Raw genomic sequence first — 17,910 nt, forward strand, 5'->3', positions numbered from 1 at the left:
TTAGATTCTCCACCTTTGGAATCATGGGTGTGATCACGGATCAGTGACTAGATGCAACTAAGTTGGTATCTCATACCAGAAAACATATATACATATTTAAAGCTCTGAATACGAATATCTGAATATCTGCATTTATTCCATGTCATGTATTTGAAGTATAAGATGTATGTGAGAATTGTGGAGCCCTGTTGGTTCTGAGACTGCAATTTGTTAACCATCCACTAGGTGGTTCCTCACACTGCATTTTTAGCGCTTATTGCTTTCCGTTATTTTGAATGCAATGTAATAAAATATTTAACAAAACGTTCAGATACACTTTTGAGGATATGCATCATATGTGTTTGTGCTGCAAGTGGATATGTGTGAGTATTGGTGTGGGATATGATGGAGTATCAATATAACAGCCAAGTCCAGCTCTTCTGAGTATAGGGACAGCAAACCTGCCAAAAACGGATAGAACTGGAAAGTATTGGTGTCAACTTTATAATAATAATAATAATAATAATAATAATAATAATAATAATAATATTATTATAGTTGTTACTGTTGTTGACTTACATTATCATTACACACCTCGTTGCCCAACATTTGTGGTGAGTTCTGTATTCTGTGCAGCATGGAGGGAACAATGCAATACATGGAAATATATCGTTATTTTATTAGTATTAGTATTTATTTCTTGGCAGACGGCCTTGTCCAGGGCGACTTACAAAATATAAAGCTCTCAAAATAACCTTTCTATAAGATGTGCAACTGGACGCACAACAAATATTAATGTTAATGATAACAAAACCTAACCCTACCTATGTGACAGTATACATGTGTGTATCCAGCTGTGGTCTTAACTTGTGACTACTGAGAAAATTGTCCTGCGCAAATACTTCATTCATTATATGCATTTCTGCTGTATGGGTGAAATTATTTAGTAGATAGTATATAGATGCATATGTAAAGCAACTGTGAAACAAGATTAATAAAGATAATATGCATACCAAATTTGACAGTAAAGTATATCTGTACTTGATAGGCAATTATAACAAGCTGGTAACTCCCAAAAGCTTAAAAGTATATTGGTCGCGTACATGTAGCGCAGGTTTCCGCAGTTCTGCGCAGATCTGCACTGCTCCACCAATGGGATCGCTGGGATTGTGCAGCTCAGAACACAAGGTGCTGCAGCTGCCCAAAGCCCCGCCCACTCCCACGTCACCGCCCTGCCCGGGCTGGACGCATTTAAAGACGCGGGGCGCTCAGCCGCAGCACACAGTGAAACTGCACAGTCTGTCCGCGGAGTGTCTTGATCTCGTCTTTCTGTATTGGATATATCCAACCGTCAACAAACAGATCACATGAAGTCTCCTAAGATGAAACCGCAAAGTAAATGTAAGTACTATGAATGAACCCTGATGTGTTGCATTTGTTAAGGCACTGTGATGTGCGCAATAGACAGCTTTTGTGATGCAGACCCAAAATACAAGCATGATTATAGTTTGCTAAAGATGCTGAACATCCCCCTGGTTACATTACTAAAGTGACTTTTTCACGGGCTACTGAAAATGATGATGTATGAGTTCTGCTGAAATACTTGGGGCTGAAGTGGTACATATCCAGCAGCATTTCCTATTGCATAGATGTTTCAAAAATGTGCTTTGCATGTATGTAGGCTAAATACATTGCAATTGAAGCAACACCTGCGATCCACGTTATGACTCGTTGTGCTCCCCCAGGTCTCTTTCTGGACGGAGATGAGGACCTGAGCGCAGTTTTGTGCGAGTTTGACGCGGTTATTGAAGACTTCTCCTCTCCTGTGGAAAAAAGGCATTTCAGATACGATGAGCACCTGAAGACCATGAAGAGGAGGAGCAGCGCCAGCGTCAGCGACAGCGGCATCAGCGACTCGGAGAGTAAGGACGGCCGAGTGAGATGCTGCGGCTGTGTTAGCTAGCGCACATGGCCGTGAAGTGCCTATGGGTCCTACAGGCCACCTGTCTGCGTCTGCAATCAGCTGGTTAGGGGGGTGTTCATGTTTAAAAGCTTAACACAGTGCAACACAAATGACAAAGTGCATATCATGTCATGGGATTGACTTGATCAGGACCCGGTGACGTCTCCTTGCACCTACAGCTGCAATCATACCCTGCAGCTGGACAGAAATGTGCTGTTAGGAGCAGAACAGGTGCATGGAGATGTAAAACATAACCATTCATCTGCAGATGCATCATATGTTGTTACTTTCATGTAATTTAAGAAATACAATTCTGACTTATCTGTAAAAGCTTTGTATTTAGAGTAGATAATGATCTGTGTTCAATATATGGGTCATTTTATGATAAAGGGCACCACTTACGCATTCACTTTATGCACTATGTCTGAGTTCTGCTGTTGGTCGTATGTATAACAAGGACTGAGTCAGGGTTAGGGTTGGGCTTAGAGACTAGGTCTGGGGTTAGTTACTCTGTGGAAGGGCATGAGGCATGTAAAGTGTTACTTCTATATCACAGATTTGCTAAACTGCAGATGCGTGGACATCATTTTCATTTTACTTATCATATTAAATATATGTATGTAAGCTGAAATCAATAACAATAATGTTTAAAACAACACATATCATATGCTGACACACACACATAGTTCAAGTTTCAAATAATACATTTTCTAACCATGTTGCCACCCAGAAGAACACATTTTATATACTTAAAATACAAAATGTGTGCTGCTAACCTATAAAGAGTAAGTGCCATGTGTAACATGTGTTAACAGATATGTATGAATGCACACGCATGTGAACTGCATTCCTGATTATTGCAGTTTATGATGTTTTTTATCTGTAGAAAAGATGAGTAAATGCTGTGTGATCTTGGGCAGGAGCTTGGTTTGCACAGTGGCACATTTGATACATTACTTCAGAAAGGGCATCATCTTGTGTAAGAGCCCCCCCTATGGGAGATACATATGTAATCATAAGGGAGATCAGATATGTGTCTGCAGAAAGCAAAGTAAGTAGGAATAGGCTTGGGAGTGTGTGCTTTAGATGATGCTCTGTGTGTCTGATATGCAGGGAGAGTTGGTCTCATGATCACTACTGTATACGTGCTGTCTTGCCAAGAAAAACCGTTGCGATTTGACTGAGTGAGTTCACATGACAGAGCATTTATTGAAGCTGGGACGCTAGCCGAGTATGACTTCAGATACCCCGGTAAACACAAATTCCCCCTGGCCGCTGTTAAGAGAGAAGTGGCATAGTTACAGGACAGTATGGACTGCACCAAACAGTCCCCTCAGGTGACCGAACAGAGGGGACCTATTGCACATGTCGGACTGTTGGCAGATGCACAAACAACGTGAGAGGAAGACAGTCTTGTTTAAAGGGCCAAAAAGTGACAGAGCACAGCTGCAGGATGAACATCGTCAGTGCTTGGGATTGTATCACCTCTGTGTGCCAGTGATCAGTCGGGGGATGTGAGGGGGATCGAAGATGAAGCCTCACAGGATTTTTACTGATCTACTTTGCCTGAAGTGACTGAATCTCTGCAAACTTTTCGATAAGGCTCTGTAAGAGACCCTTGTTTGTGCTAAAGAAGTAAAAAAAAAGATTATCAGTAACGGGGAAACAGGCAAAAGAGCGAGATAGATGATGTCATGCATTCTTCACCTTTCATTGTGCAGAAAAAACAAATCCACACCTCGGGCAAGAGCCTGTCTATTTCTCGAACAAACTGGAGAGCCCAGACGAGAGAAGAACACATGAACAGACACTATGGAAACATAGTTCGGTGTCAAAATGGGCACACTTGTCTGACTGCAGCTTTAAATGAACATTGGGAAATGTGCAGTTGACGTGGGTGCCTCCAACATAAAAGGCAAAAGAGAAAACGGAACGTATCATTATTAGAGTATACATTGATTACATACCCGCACTATTGACACAGATTAAAAACGGGCTGGATAAGCACAGAATGTGAATCCCAAACATGTTTACAGGGATTTTCGCCCCGTGTGAGGGTGTTTAGGAATGCAGTGTATCTTTGTGGTGTCCTCTGCATGTGTGCAAGGTTAGCTTTATCCACGAGAATCACAGTTTAAGGCACAAAGCTTCCAGTACTTTCTAGTCACCTTCTACAAATGACACAGTCTGCCTGTTGGGGAAAAAAAAAAAACTTTAAATTATCATTGTGTGTTTTTCAATAGGTGCAGATTCCCTTCACAGAAACAGTTTCAGCTTCAGTGATGAAAAACTCAATTCGCCAACCGTGTTCTCCCCCACCCTGACCTCCCCAGCAGTGATATCAACCAGAGGTAAAGACCTACACTTTTGCTACACAAGGCTATTCCATATGTACAGATAAAAAAAAGATCACATTTACGTCTATTTTCAACTGCAACAGGAAAACTGCTTTTGTTTTAGGAGAATAAATGTCATTAAAAGTATAATAGCTATGTGGCACACTTTAAACAGTAGTGAGGGGTAACTTCATTGCTCTTTTGTGTCCTGTAGATACAAATATAATACTTACAATCAGATAATAAGGGAATAAAATACCCCTCAGTTATATTTATGTCATCCATTTTCCACGAACATTAAGCAGAATCTACGGACAGTATTGACACTACTTGTCTTAATTGGGTTTTAAAGTCAATGTACAAAGGCAGTACATTTTATTATATATTTAGATTTTTTGTATACAGGTTGTAGAAGAGCAAAGCTTGGTTGGTGATGTAACGTTTTCTTTCTGATGTGTTTTCAGCAAAACTTGGAGACACAAAAGAACTAGAAGATTTTATTGCTGATCTTGACAGGACATTAGCAAGTAAGTGCTGCTGTTCTCCTTTCCCTCTAAGACTTGCTAATATCAAGTTGTCAATACATTCATACTTGCATGCCAGGGGTCTGTGGCCCTAGTCTTGGGAGGCCCAGAGCACTGTGTGTTGTTTCAATGAGTCAATGAATCCTGGAAAATAAAAAAAAATGTGTACTAGGTAAGCTAATAACTGACTTAATTAAGCCCTTCAGAGTTCAGTATGAATAATGACCAGAAGACACTGTGACTCCTCGACCAGATTTGGCCTCTTCAACCCTTGTGACCAAATCTCCCTGCCACCCACAGCAGTTCACTAAATGCCTGTCTCGTTGATCACACCCTGCTGTTTACGAGCACTGTCAGTGAGATGTCAGTAAAATGTAATACACAACTAAGTATATCTCAAGGGTCCGACTGCATAGTGATCATGTTGCGCTTCTCATGTTTGTTCGCAGATATGTGACCGGTGGAGAGGAGTGCTGGCACAGGTCATTAAAGCGAATACGGGAACACTGACATCCACCAGAATTCACCGCCGGAGCCGGACACCGTGGGTTCAGAAGAAGAGATCTTACTCCATGTGTTGATCCTCTGTTGTTCAATGATTATAGCATTGATTAGTGTTCCTTTGTGTACCGTTAAAAGACGGCATAATATGCATCCTACAGGCAACTCTGTTAGCAACGTGTTATGCTCCTGTGCTGTTTCCATTCAAAACATGAGCTGGAATATAATTTAAATAGCTTTTTTTTTTTTTAAGAGAAATATATATGTAATTGTATAGAGCTGGTTATTGTACATTTATTAATACTTTTTTGTGAAATATATTTTTGTATCCCGAATAAATGTTGGTTCAGATTCTATGGATTTGGTATACGAAGCTTTATTTTGTATTTTAATTTAACTTTTGTGTGTTTTGTTTGCCAAACTTGCTTTTACTGACTGTGAAAATAGGATCTTAATTCACAAGTACAATACAATTGCAATGGAATGCAATACTTTGTGTTGTTCAATTTAAATCACGTATAGCTGTAAAGTTATCAATATTAAGCTTTGAAACGTGAAAATGTCTTGATGATGCAGATATTGAATTAAAAGCTTGCTCCTTTAATTGTGTTTTACTGCTTAGATCTTAATGTCTTCAATTTATTGTGCTACAGCTGTAAATCAGAAAATGCTTAACCTTTATGGGGCTGTGCATATTGAAGTATACCAAGCGTTATTTATATATATATATATATATATAATGTCTTTTACCATATTTGTGACAGAAAATAAATAATACAGAATAAAGGTTGCGCACCTTTATTTCTTTATTTTAAACATTATAATCTGGGAGAATAAAGGATAATTACAAATACAAACCAAGTTCAAATGGTGCATCTCCAAAAAAATTAAGTTGGACATTCGGTCACTCAGATGGGTTCCATTATGTTAAAGAAAAACAATAATGAAACCTACAGTGATCAGACTTTTTGTAAGCTTGTGATATCTCAACAGTAAGTATCTGATATAAATGAATGTTAAATGTGAAATGACCAATAAAAGGTTTATGAAAGTTTAATTGACATGCGTATATACTTGTATGTGTATATAAATATATATAGAGAGAGACAGATAGAGTCCCCAGCCACCCTAATAGACCCCCATAAAGAGCACCTGCTGGGTGTGGCTGTATTGGGGCAGCTGTACTCTTCTCTCAGTCCCCAACTGTCAGTCCCAGATGGGAGCTGCAAGTCAGCAGAACCTTGTCCCTCACAGTTAAAATAGATGTGGGCAAAAGTGGCAGTAGGAAATATAAAGGCATTGGATATAGTTTTAGAAACTAAAACGTCACACAAACTTGGAATAAGCACAAACTGCCTCTTGTTTCAAAATCGGCTTTACTACAGCAAGACAGAATGTTTTGTTCATAAAGTCAAATTCATTGAAATGTAAGCTGGGATCTAGTATGTATAGATCACTACAAATAAAGAATATTATTATTATTATTATTATTATTATTATTATTATTATTATTATTTTAATCTTATGAACAAGTACACATTCTGTGAAAACCACTTGCACTCTCATCATACACAACGCAGTCTCCAGTCCCACGCAGGGACCACGTTGTTAGAATGTGCCTTTCTGCTCTCACCTTGAACAGGATTGCTATCATATTAAAAGCACAGATAGATGTTTAACCAAAGCATTAGATACCCACTTCAGACATTTGACTCCTGGACAGCACAGAATGAATAAGGAAGAGCAATTTGGGTAAAACATTAGTCAGCTGTTTATACAATGCAAATATTAAACTGTCAGACTCGGGTTTGTGTGGTCAAGAGTTTGACCTGTTGAGGGATTCATCCACAAATCAGATGTCTGACTCCTCTAAATGCAACTCTTTGTTAGACATTTGGCCTGCACAATGAAGACAAAGGTGGTATAGCGTGTAAATAAGTAACCACAAATACTCAGCTAGAGAGAGAAACACAAATTAATATTCCAATTCAGTCGAGCAACAACAACAAATATAGGGCACCATTTTATGATACCTTCCAGCATTTTTTATTTTAATATATATATTCCTGTCATTGAAATGATGTACTTTGAGTGGATAATGTCACCACAAGAGGTAGTGATTTCAAAATGATTAAAAATTTGACTCCAGAATATGAAAAAGTGGGAAGGAAGGTAAAAGGTGGACTGAAGCCTAGGAAAACAGGTGGACCTGAGCACGATTTGTACTAAGGACACACAGACGCCTGGGTGGGATGGAGTTACTTGTCAGCTGACTTAGTAATGTCAAGAGGAATGTCCTGGCACATACTGTGGACGTCACAGTACATTCCGAGCGACATGTCAGAATAGCAGCCATTACGTAAGGCAGCAGTGAACAAAATCCTCAATGGGAAAGTAGACTACTGATCCAAATTGGGCACCAGCCTGCACACCCTGTGTAGACGCTGTGGCCAATGAACTTTCATGATTTTTCCATGACTGCATGATTGTATATGGTTGTTTTTCCCATGACTACTCCTGTATCTTTTGAAATACTCCATTAAACTAATTATAATTGACACCGTTGGAAATATACATTATAAAATGAATATCCTTTGTTTGCAATGGGATCCCAAGGAAGGCAGTGGTATAAGATTGCATCCAGACACGTGTTCCTATGTCTTTACTGAATTGCACTGCAGGGAGAAATGAATGGATATCTATCTGAAATGCATTATGCTTTGGAAAGATGTTATCTTTTAAAAATATTGTCTATATATGCATGTGAGCCTTTAATTGTAGATGGGCTCCTGTGTTGCCACAGACAGACACAGGAGAGTACAGGTGAGAGGCAGTCATCTTGTTGTTTTCCTAGTTTCAGACCAGTTTTAGCATTCCTCATTTTGTTCTTACTTTACCTTAATTGAAGTTAGCATTGTCTGTAGTTAGTCAATTCAGTGAAAGTAAATAGGTTGTAGAAAGGTGATTTAGTCAAGGACTAGCAAGAATTCTGTTCCAGGTGGAGCCAGTTCAGTGGGAATTGCTGGCAGGTAGACAAAAGCTACTTAAAGCAGCTGTTGAGAAAGAGCTGCGCTGTTTCTCGGTGACAAGAAGTTAAGCAGTTGACTAGGGAACAGGAACCAAGAGACTGAAAAAACCATAACATTTAGAAGCATGTGGCCACTACAGTGTCAGGTTTGCAGAATGATTGCCTTCCTGAATGAACTCAGCCAAGAAGGCTTCATTTGTGAACGTTGTCGGCATGTTGAAATCCTAGAGATCAAGGTCCGTGATCTTGAGGCCCAGCTTGCTGATCTGTGCTGTATTAGGGATATAGAAGAATTGGTCAATCAACCCATGAGAGATGGTGTGCACGCCAAAACCTAGGAGAGTTGGGACCTTAGAGCAGGATAGTGTAAAGAACTACTGGGTTACAGTAGGTCTTAACTGCAGGAAAAGAGCGCAAACATCCGTTAGAGACATCCCATGAACTAGAAATGCCCAACAGGTTCAAACTGCTGGACACCGAGTTGGACAGTGACAGCTCAGAGGGTGATGGGAGGGCAGTTGAGCACCAGAGCACCATGGTGTCCACCAGGGCCGGCTGTGGACGTTCTGCCGCCCTAGGCAAAACAAAAATTGCTTCCCTAACACCCCCCATGGAATGGGTGATTACAGTGTTTTGTCCGCGGTGCTATCGGGGGGGGTGCGATTGGTTTTGGGGTGCTGACGGTTGTTCTTTTACGCTGGGGGGGTCGGGGGCTGACGGCGTTCGTACAAAAAAAAAAAACTTCACTCATTTCGGTGCCCCTAGCATTTGCCTATTCTGTCCTATGCCATGGGCCGGCCCTGGTGCCCACTCACCCCAAGAACAGGGAGGTAGTTATAGTAGGGAACTCAATTCTTAGAGGCGTAGGTCACACAGTGTGTTCTAGTGATAAGGAGACCCACATGGTATCTTGCCTGCCTGGTGCTCAGGTTGCAGATCTCCCTGAACTAGTAGACGGGCTACTGGCCAAAGCTGGGGGGAATCCACTGGTCATGGTCCACATTGGAACCAATGACATAGGAAAAGGTAGGGCAGAGGTTCTGCAAGACAAATTTAAAGAGTTAGGAAAGAAACTAAAGAGCAGAACCTCCATGGTAGTTTTCTCCTAAATACTTCCAGTACCACGTGCCAGGCCAGGGAGACAGGCAGAGATTAGAAAGTGTTTGAAATCTTGGTGTAGGGAAGAGGGTTTTAGATTTATGGAGCATTCATCTTTCTTTTGGGATAGATGGGACCTGTACAAACCGGACGGTCTACATCTAAACAGAAGGGGGCTAATGCATTGGGAGAGCGTATATGCAGAGTAATTGAGGATCTTTTAAACTAGGGACCAGGGGGGCAGGGAGCTCTGACAATGGGAGATGTTCCACTAAGGAAAGAAAACCAAGGGAAACTGCTAGTAGGAAAGTCCTGAAATTTTGTACCTCAATGCCAGGAGTATAAGGAACAAGATGTTAGACCTGGAAGCCACAGTGCTGGCGTGTGACTATGATATTGTAGGAGTGACAGAAACATGGCTTACAGAAAATGATGGGGATGAATACAAGTTGAAAAGATACACACAGTTTAGGAGAGAAAATCGAAGAGGTGGTGGGGTAGCATTATATGTCAGAAATGACATTGAGGCAGTAGAACCCAAATTAGATCCTAGTAATGAAACAGAATCTTTGTTTGTTAAACTTTTGAATAAAAGATCTTTTTTTTTTTTTTTAATTTTGTTACTGTTGTTTCGGTTTGCTTGCTTGTTTAACAATCCAATCAAGTGCAAGTAACAAAAGAATCAAGTAACTTGTCTCCCAGTATTTTTTTTTCTTAGAAAGGACCTGCTTGTTATAAACTTTAAGCATGTCAATATGCACCTTTCATTGACACGAAAAATGTGTCATTCTTCTGAGGAAAACGATTGCATATTGCTTTCCAAGAGTTTGAATAGTCATTATTACTAAACAGTAGGATAAAAGTCTGTAATACTGTAATGTGACAATTTGTAATGGGATTATTTAAGACATGGGAAAATGGTTGCTTATTTTTTAAGTAGTTCAAACACAAATATAGAAAACTTGATTTGTCATGGATTCCACTTCCCTCACAAGGTGAAATAAGACTAGACAGTCTGTCCTTCTTGGTCCATGGTTCATTATTATTTTGCCCAGGTCATTGATCCATTATTTTCCATCCCACAGAATCCCTGGTGCTGTGAGACATGTTGATATAAGTTTAATTCCTTGTGGCTGTGGTCCATAGGTCTTCATTTTAAAACAACCATGATAGTTGGCACCAACGATCACCTTTTTGGCAGTATTGCCTAGAATGGCCTGGCTCACAATCCAAACGAGCTTACAAGGCTGAGTTGAAGAGCACTGGTCTGGAAGTGTGGGAAAGTGGGAGAAGAGAGAGATGGGGTGACTGAAAAAGGAACCACTGAACATTGCAAGTTAGAATCAGATCTGGATTGGATATCCCCGGCCATTCAGATGTGGATGTGAAGACACATGAAAAATGCAACTGTGAAAAACAAGGGGTATCTTGAGAGGCTGAAGAAGCCGTGGGACAGACTCATTCTGAAGTCGTGTCCGTTCATGTGTCATATTTTCCAATGACTGGGTCTCCACTCACACAACACTTTAGTTGCTTTGTTTTTGAGGAAGTTTACCACAGAATTAACCACAAAATAATAAATCAATAAAATCACAATTATAAGATCAAACAGTGGAAAGGGGAGACACAAGTGTGATTTTCACAACATGTGCTTACACATCCCTCAGACATTTTCTCTTTCACTACATTCCACTTTTATTCCACACATCAACTTTTTCTGTTACCAGGCAGCCTTCTATTGATATAGTAAATCTACATTAAACTGTCACAAGGTAATAAAACTGGAAAATTAAAACAGTAAAATTGAATACTTTAGGTAGACACAAACAGTAGAAACATTTCTTCCATTTCTATGGCTAATTTCTTTTAAACTGAGACTCAGTGGAGTGCGAATCCCCAGAGCTTTAAAAGGATTTAAACGAGTAATGGTTTTTCTGGATGAAAAATAACTAAGTTGTAGTATTGCCTTTCTTGGCAAACTTAGACCTAAATCCAAAACTTCTGTAAGTTCAGAAACTTCATTGTGGCCATAATTCTAGGTTACATAAAATCCCATGGCGTTTCTAAGATGGCATCACACAACACAGAAGTCATTGCACAAATATTTTCCTGTGGCAAATTTTTGAGACCCATGAACATTACATCCGAGAAGTATCAGATATCATTCTGAAAGCATCAGTCCAGAGCAGTTTACCCCCGATATTCTGGAAGAAATACATTTAAAGTTAAGCCTATGAAAAGATAATGTAGTTAAGCCAAATAAAACCCAGCATTAAAAAAAAATCTTAGACATAGTTATGCAAAAATTCCTGACATCAACATCCATTAGAAAACTGCTGCAAGATGTTTTACAAAAAGTGTACAATAAAACCTCTCACAAAAAGTACTGGTAAGTCTTTCTAATTCAATATTGACTGTTAAATAAAGAGATAATGGGTCTAAATGTATGTCAGTGAAGTTAGACATAGTCAGATCTTTCCACATCAAAGTGTTACTCCACATAAGTCATGAACACAAGAAAGAGAGCAGGTCACATCTTGTGACGGTGTGGTGAGCCCCTTATTGAACTGTATTAACAGCGCCAACTCTGTCAACTGAGGATAAAAGCGTCCAATTCTTTCTAGATGTCAAGGTTAGCATTATGAGAGAGAAATGGGGGGAAAAAAGTCTAAAGATAAATAGAGAACAGACAGGAATGACAGATGCCCCCCTGCTTGTTTAGCGATCCTAGAGATGTGAAACGCTGAAAGGCACGCAGGCACTGGCAACCATCCAACGTGCTTGTCTGATTGCCGGGAGAGCAGTTTCATGTGTATAAATTAGAGGTTTGCGGCTGTTCCGAGAGTTTGTAACCTTATTGATGATAATAAAAAAGTATTTGATGAAGACCCACAGTAATTTCCTGTGTTTAAGGTTGTTTTGTGAAGACCGAGAGGGGAGTCTTCTCTCCAGGTCTTCACTACAACAGAACTACATTGGGGTCGCCATCAGGTGACAAGAAGTTTGATGTACCATTGAGTAAACATCCTGAATATGATTTGCTTCAGGAAGGATCCCTCCCATGCATTTATAATAGAGACTAAGGGGCGGAAAAGGCCACAGATGAATGCTGCATGGTACCGTATATATTGCCCTGAAGAGCAGGTAGTGACATGTTCCCAACATCAGCTGTGATTTCCAATGACAAGGGCAACCTCTATGTCTGCATTGTTCACGGAGGATCATTGAGCGTTATTTGAAAAGTGTGCGCTTATTTGACATTGCTTGTGGTTGCCATGGTAATGTGTATATAGTTAGTTGAGATCATAGTTTCCACTGTTTGCTTAAGCAGTGCTTTTCTTCCTTGCTTTTAGGATATAGATTTGTAATAATGCTATACTATCTTTCAGTCTTACGCGTTTAGTCTTTGGTTAATTGCTAACAACACAGAGCTTAAAGACACCTATGTTTAAGGGAGGCCAAATTATTGTTTATCGCATCGCTAGTTGGTATAAAGTCTGTCAGACAATGAAGTAATGCCCCCGTGCTAGTGAAGGGGTTTTGCTTTGATGGTTCTCCAGTCACTGTTACAGTCTTTTGTCAGCACTGTGTCATTATTGCAAAGCAGCCATGAAGTGTAATAAAGACAGGCAGGTTTGCACACGATCCTGTCAGGTCTCTCTTCTTCCCGATACTGTCAACACTCGCCGTGGATTATGCGAGATTTACAGTACATCAGCATGGCTTATTGGAGTTGATTAAGATAATCTTGTTTTGGTATGTGGTCAATCTGATGCCATGATGTGGCATTATGGGCTCACTGGCAGTGTCTGAATCTACAGGCCTCAGTGTCAGAAAAACAAAACGGTCTGGATGCTGCGTGCTTAAAAGGTCGGTCTGAAAACCCAGATTATTAAGAAAAGTGATTATTATAATTCTTATTACAGAAAAGGTAACACATCTGTGAGATCTGATGTAGGACCAAGTACTTTAGTATAACAGAAAACAACATCTGGCTGCAACAATTTGGTTACCTTTGTGGATTCACAATGTTGTAAGTTTTGTTTGTCTTTTGTCAAAGGGGGGATGAGGAGATCACACAGGAAACTCGGCTCACAGCAGAGAGGGGCCTTCACAGCTGTAATCATCGAGAATATGTGGGTCTTCACAACAACAGGTGCTTCGGATCCGCGTGTTATTTACATCGCTTTAACTGATCAACATTAGCAGGAGGGAACTCTATTTCTGGTATTTGCAGCCCACTGTGTTATTAGAAAGAGGTATATTTGCAGATATTCAAAAAGTGTATTGTTAGACCAGAGTAATTAAAATAACCTATGTTAAAACGTTATGGTAGTGACATGGAAGGGCAATAAGAACATAAGCTTAGTAACAATGAACACTATTTATCATAAATGTAAGTAAAACAATCAGACAAAGGTACTTTCATTCTATTGAAATATTTGATCACTTTTTTTTTACAAGAAAAGGGTCCCTTTTTTCATGAATAAACGGAAACAAAACATAAACTTAATTTAGCATCTGCAAACTAGTTCCCAGTTTCCGTTACATTTGTTGTGGAGTATGTACCCTCACTGGAAACTTTTTTTTTTTTTTTAAAGAGTAGCACACAATGGGGGAATCTGTTCGGCATGGTTTGCAGTAACATTCCTATTTCAATCAATGGTTTTACAACCCATAATTATGTAGAGAAAATGAAAACGCTTTCCCTTATTTTTGTATGTTTCTATGAGGATTTCTGAAGACAGTGACATCAGCCCAGGCCGTGGGCGGGAGATGATGCGGTGTTTTATTAAGAGAGTCTGACTGTGAGCGAAGGTAATTCAAGTGTGTCAAGTCTGCAGCTGCGCTAGGATTAACAGACTATTTTTTCCCCCCTTACTAATAGGCCTGAGAACTTTTCTGGACAGACTAATAAAGTCTGTTTTAAGACAGTTACTCCTGCTTCTGGATTATAGAATTATTACATTATTGTACTGTTTCCTCTGTGGAGGGGTTTATGTGCCTAATGCATAGCGTCGTGCCTGGAAAGAGCTACACAATGAAAAAACGGACCTGAATTGGGAACATAATGTAGAGGACTGCAAGGCTGTTTAATCCACAAATGACGAGATAACCAATCAACGAAAATACTTTAATATCTTCAGGTTGTCTCTCACCCAAAACAAATTAAACAAATCAAACACAACAAAACAAAAACTACAATGTAATTGAAATGGATGTCATTCAACTACCAGGGTATTAGCTCTTTCATGCCAACTCTATATTTGTGGTTGTGTTTAATACTGGTTGATGAGATCTTCACAGCAGGTTTTAGAGATTGCTTCCATATCTGCTCCATAGTGTAATCTGCCCTTATATAACAGTACAATAAGGAGACTTGGCTCAGGACGCCCAGCTGCCAACACTGAGATGTACAGCTACAGGCCCAGTGGTCAGAAAGTAAATGATGACTGTACCCACAAGTGACAGAAATAACTTGGAGTTTCCATTTTATCCTTCATAACACTGTTGTAACTCAACACTAACTCATTCATACTTCTATTTTTGATGAATGTAGTAACAAAGCAAAATAAAGACTTTGCGTGAGTATTCCGGAGTTGAAAAGCATTTATTTACCCAATAGATTACAGCAGAATACTTTAAGAAAATTAGAGTGAATTCCTCAGATGAATAGATTAAAGTGAATGGTGGTTTTAATTTGGGAGTTTCTCCCACACTCAAAACTCCAGTGCCTTTGTCCCGATCCTGACATGACCCTGAGGAGGGATTCTGTCTGGCCCGTGACCTCTGACCTCTGGGAGTCCTGAAGGCAGAGGTTACAAAACAAGCTACAGGGTGGCCAGAAAAAAAATAAGTAAAATAGAGACGAATCAAAAACTGTAAATCAGTACGTTTCTACATTGCACTGTCCAGAAAATACAGATTGACAACTATTCTTTAAATACACACAGAACAATCTGGAGTCTTTATCTCAGAGACGTGAAAAAGGAGATGCTTTGATAAGTTGTAAATAGAATTGCAAAACAGTTCTTGGTTTAAAAGAAGGAAAATAAAAACCTTCAACACCTTTAAACTAGCAGTTTATAAACTTCCCGACAGATGCTGACTTTAACATTGACTGTAAAAATGTTTTCTAAGTATAGTTAGTTATTTTCACAAGATTTAATTGGATGAAGAAAATGTTTTTAGTGACTGTTTGGAAAAAGAAAAGACGAGGGAAAAGGAAAAGCTGGGCTTGTCTTGAGTCCTAATTCATACTGATAATCTACTTTTTGGTTTATAATGATACCATTAACTGTTGAGTCAGTTGTGGTTTTGAAGACACTCAGCTGCCCGAATGCTATAATAAGAACCTTACAAAACAGAGGTCACTGGTCTTCCCAATGAAGGCCTTTGTTTTGTAAGCTCTCTAGATCACAGGCTTTGAGGCCTGAGCTACTGCAATTGACCATACTTTGTGAAAACTAAAACTGAGAAAGCAGACCTTCCCTTGTTCTGAGGCTTTGCTGGTGTCTTGCAACATTTGGTCATACAAAAGAATGGTGGATGCTTGGGACAATCCATTTCTACAACAATATCTATTACCATGACAATAGGCCATGTACATGAGGTTTTCTGCCGGCTGCGGTGGTGTCTCTCATCTAGCAGAGATCTTGTTAATGGGCAGATGGTCTGGAATTGACATCGCCCCTCCTCCCATTGTCTGATGAACTGGTGAAAATGTTCCTGCTGGACAGGTCTGTGTCTGCCTTCCATCTGCTGCTGGGTCCAGCCAGTACATAGTCAGTCTGCTATGAAGGCCTGGACAAATGAGGCACAATTTCTTAATCCTAACTTCAGCAGTGCTGGTTGACATGAGTTGGAAGTTGAGCTGAAAGCCTAGCAGATGTAAAGAAATGAACAGTAGGAATTTCATACTGCTCACTGGTAAACGTGGAGACAAAAATGGTGAGATTGACTGAGAATCACAAGTGAAAATGTATAATATTGGTATTTTTTGTCTGTGACATCATTATGTCTTTAGAAGTGTTTAGGATGCAGAAGAGCAAATAACTTACAGTCAAACACAGGTGCTAATATCACTGGCTCAGCTAATACAAAATACATATATTACATACTTTCTGTATGACACACCAGTAAAAAATGAGTCAATCTGTCACAATAAGTAAGGAGCAAACGAATGCCAATAACACGAACAACAAGTACTATTAATAATAAAATTAGGCAAGGTCCCTGAAAATCCAGGGAGGATCTGAGCAAAGGCTGAAGGGAAAAGGGAATTCCAGGACCCCGAGGCAACGGAGCAGATGACCTTTCCCTTTTGTGTCAATCCTCCCAAATTAATATAGCGGGCAGGCCGTTGTGAATGCAAGGTGCAAACACGAGCTTAAGGGCACAATAAACCCATTATAAGGGAGACGAGAGAGGCATTTACAGATTTTATGGTTATGGCTTAAACTCTGATAGCATACAGCAGCTTGTCAATGAGCCACTTATGTTATGATGTAATTAATATCAGTATATATGGCAATACGCTATCAAGACAGGGTCTGACGCATCCTGCCATGGGAGACCTTAACCAACATACAACAAGATAATAATCACAGGTGGTTTACAGGTGATAAATGTTAAGAGCGTATGTGTCAATCATAAAAGCTGGGCCGAACCTGACCTCTGCCTATCATTAGCTTTTGAAGGGACACTTTTCTCCTTTCACTGCTGAGTTTCCCTCGCCATTATACTGATCCGGCTGTTGCAGGGCGTTGCTTGCCAGGGGATGGAAGACAGAAGCGCTTTCAAGTGACATTAATAAAACCGAGGCTGGGAGCAGGCCGTACACAAGGGCTTTTGTTGGACCTGTGCAAGTTTGCAAAGCCTAACGGAACAAATAAAAGGCATGCTCCCTTTTCAAATGCCATTTTAATTGATCATGATATTATCTCCTGTGTGGGAAAGACAGTTTGAAGGCTGTTTCAAAAATCCTCAGTAGTAAGTTCAGTCATTTTCACCTAACAGAAAGCTAAATTGAATCGCATTCCCTTAGTTATGCAGTGTTTCAGATAAGGTTGAGTACAAAGCGTTCCCAATTGAGCAGGATATTTACAGTGCTAATGCATAACAAATCCGAGTGTTTGCTGCTTTTGAAGAGAAAATAAAAACAAAAATGTGAACAAAAGATAAATAATAAGCAGATATATTCACACTCCATTACTTTTTTGTATCATTAGTACGTTTTATGCTGAGAAAAGAGTGAAACTAATGTGGACAATATGTTAAAAACTGTGTCTGCCTACTTGTGCACTGCTGTAAAAAGGATTGCATCTCTGTTTATTACTATCCTTCTCTGTACACATTACCATTGAGTTTTATTGCAGCATTTTATGATAGAACTGAACAATTATTTCTTTATATGCTCACATGGAAACTTGAAACATGAAAACACTTTTTGAATTAATATTATTATAAATCCGTATAAAA

General features: G+C 39.6%; 1 protein-coding gene across 1 annotated transcript; it reads left to right on the plus strand.

The window, feature by feature from the left end:
- The first annotated feature begins 1,243 nt into the window (after positions 1-1,243).
- On the plus strand, positions 1,244-6,360 carry rgcc (regulator of cell cycle). Its single transcript, XM_066706628.1, has 5 exons — positions 1,244-1,380; positions 1,725-1,901; positions 4,186-4,293; positions 4,743-4,805; positions 5,252-6,360. Exons 1-5 carry the CDS (start codon positions 1,347-1,349, stop codon positions 5,257-5,259), a joined length of 390 nt encoding a protein of 129 aa, XP_066562725.1. The 5' UTR covers positions 1,244-1,346; the 3' UTR covers positions 5,260-6,360.
- Positions 6,361-17,910: the final 11,550 nt, after the last annotated feature.

The sequence above is a fragment of the Amia ocellicauda genome, chromosome 6 (assembly GCF_036373705.1).
Source record: "Amia ocellicauda isolate fAmiCal2 chromosome 6, fAmiCal2.hap1, whole genome shotgun sequence".
In the NCBI taxonomy this organism is placed as follows: domain Eukaryota; kingdom Metazoa; phylum Chordata; class Actinopteri; order Amiiformes; family Amiidae; genus Amia; species Amia ocellicauda.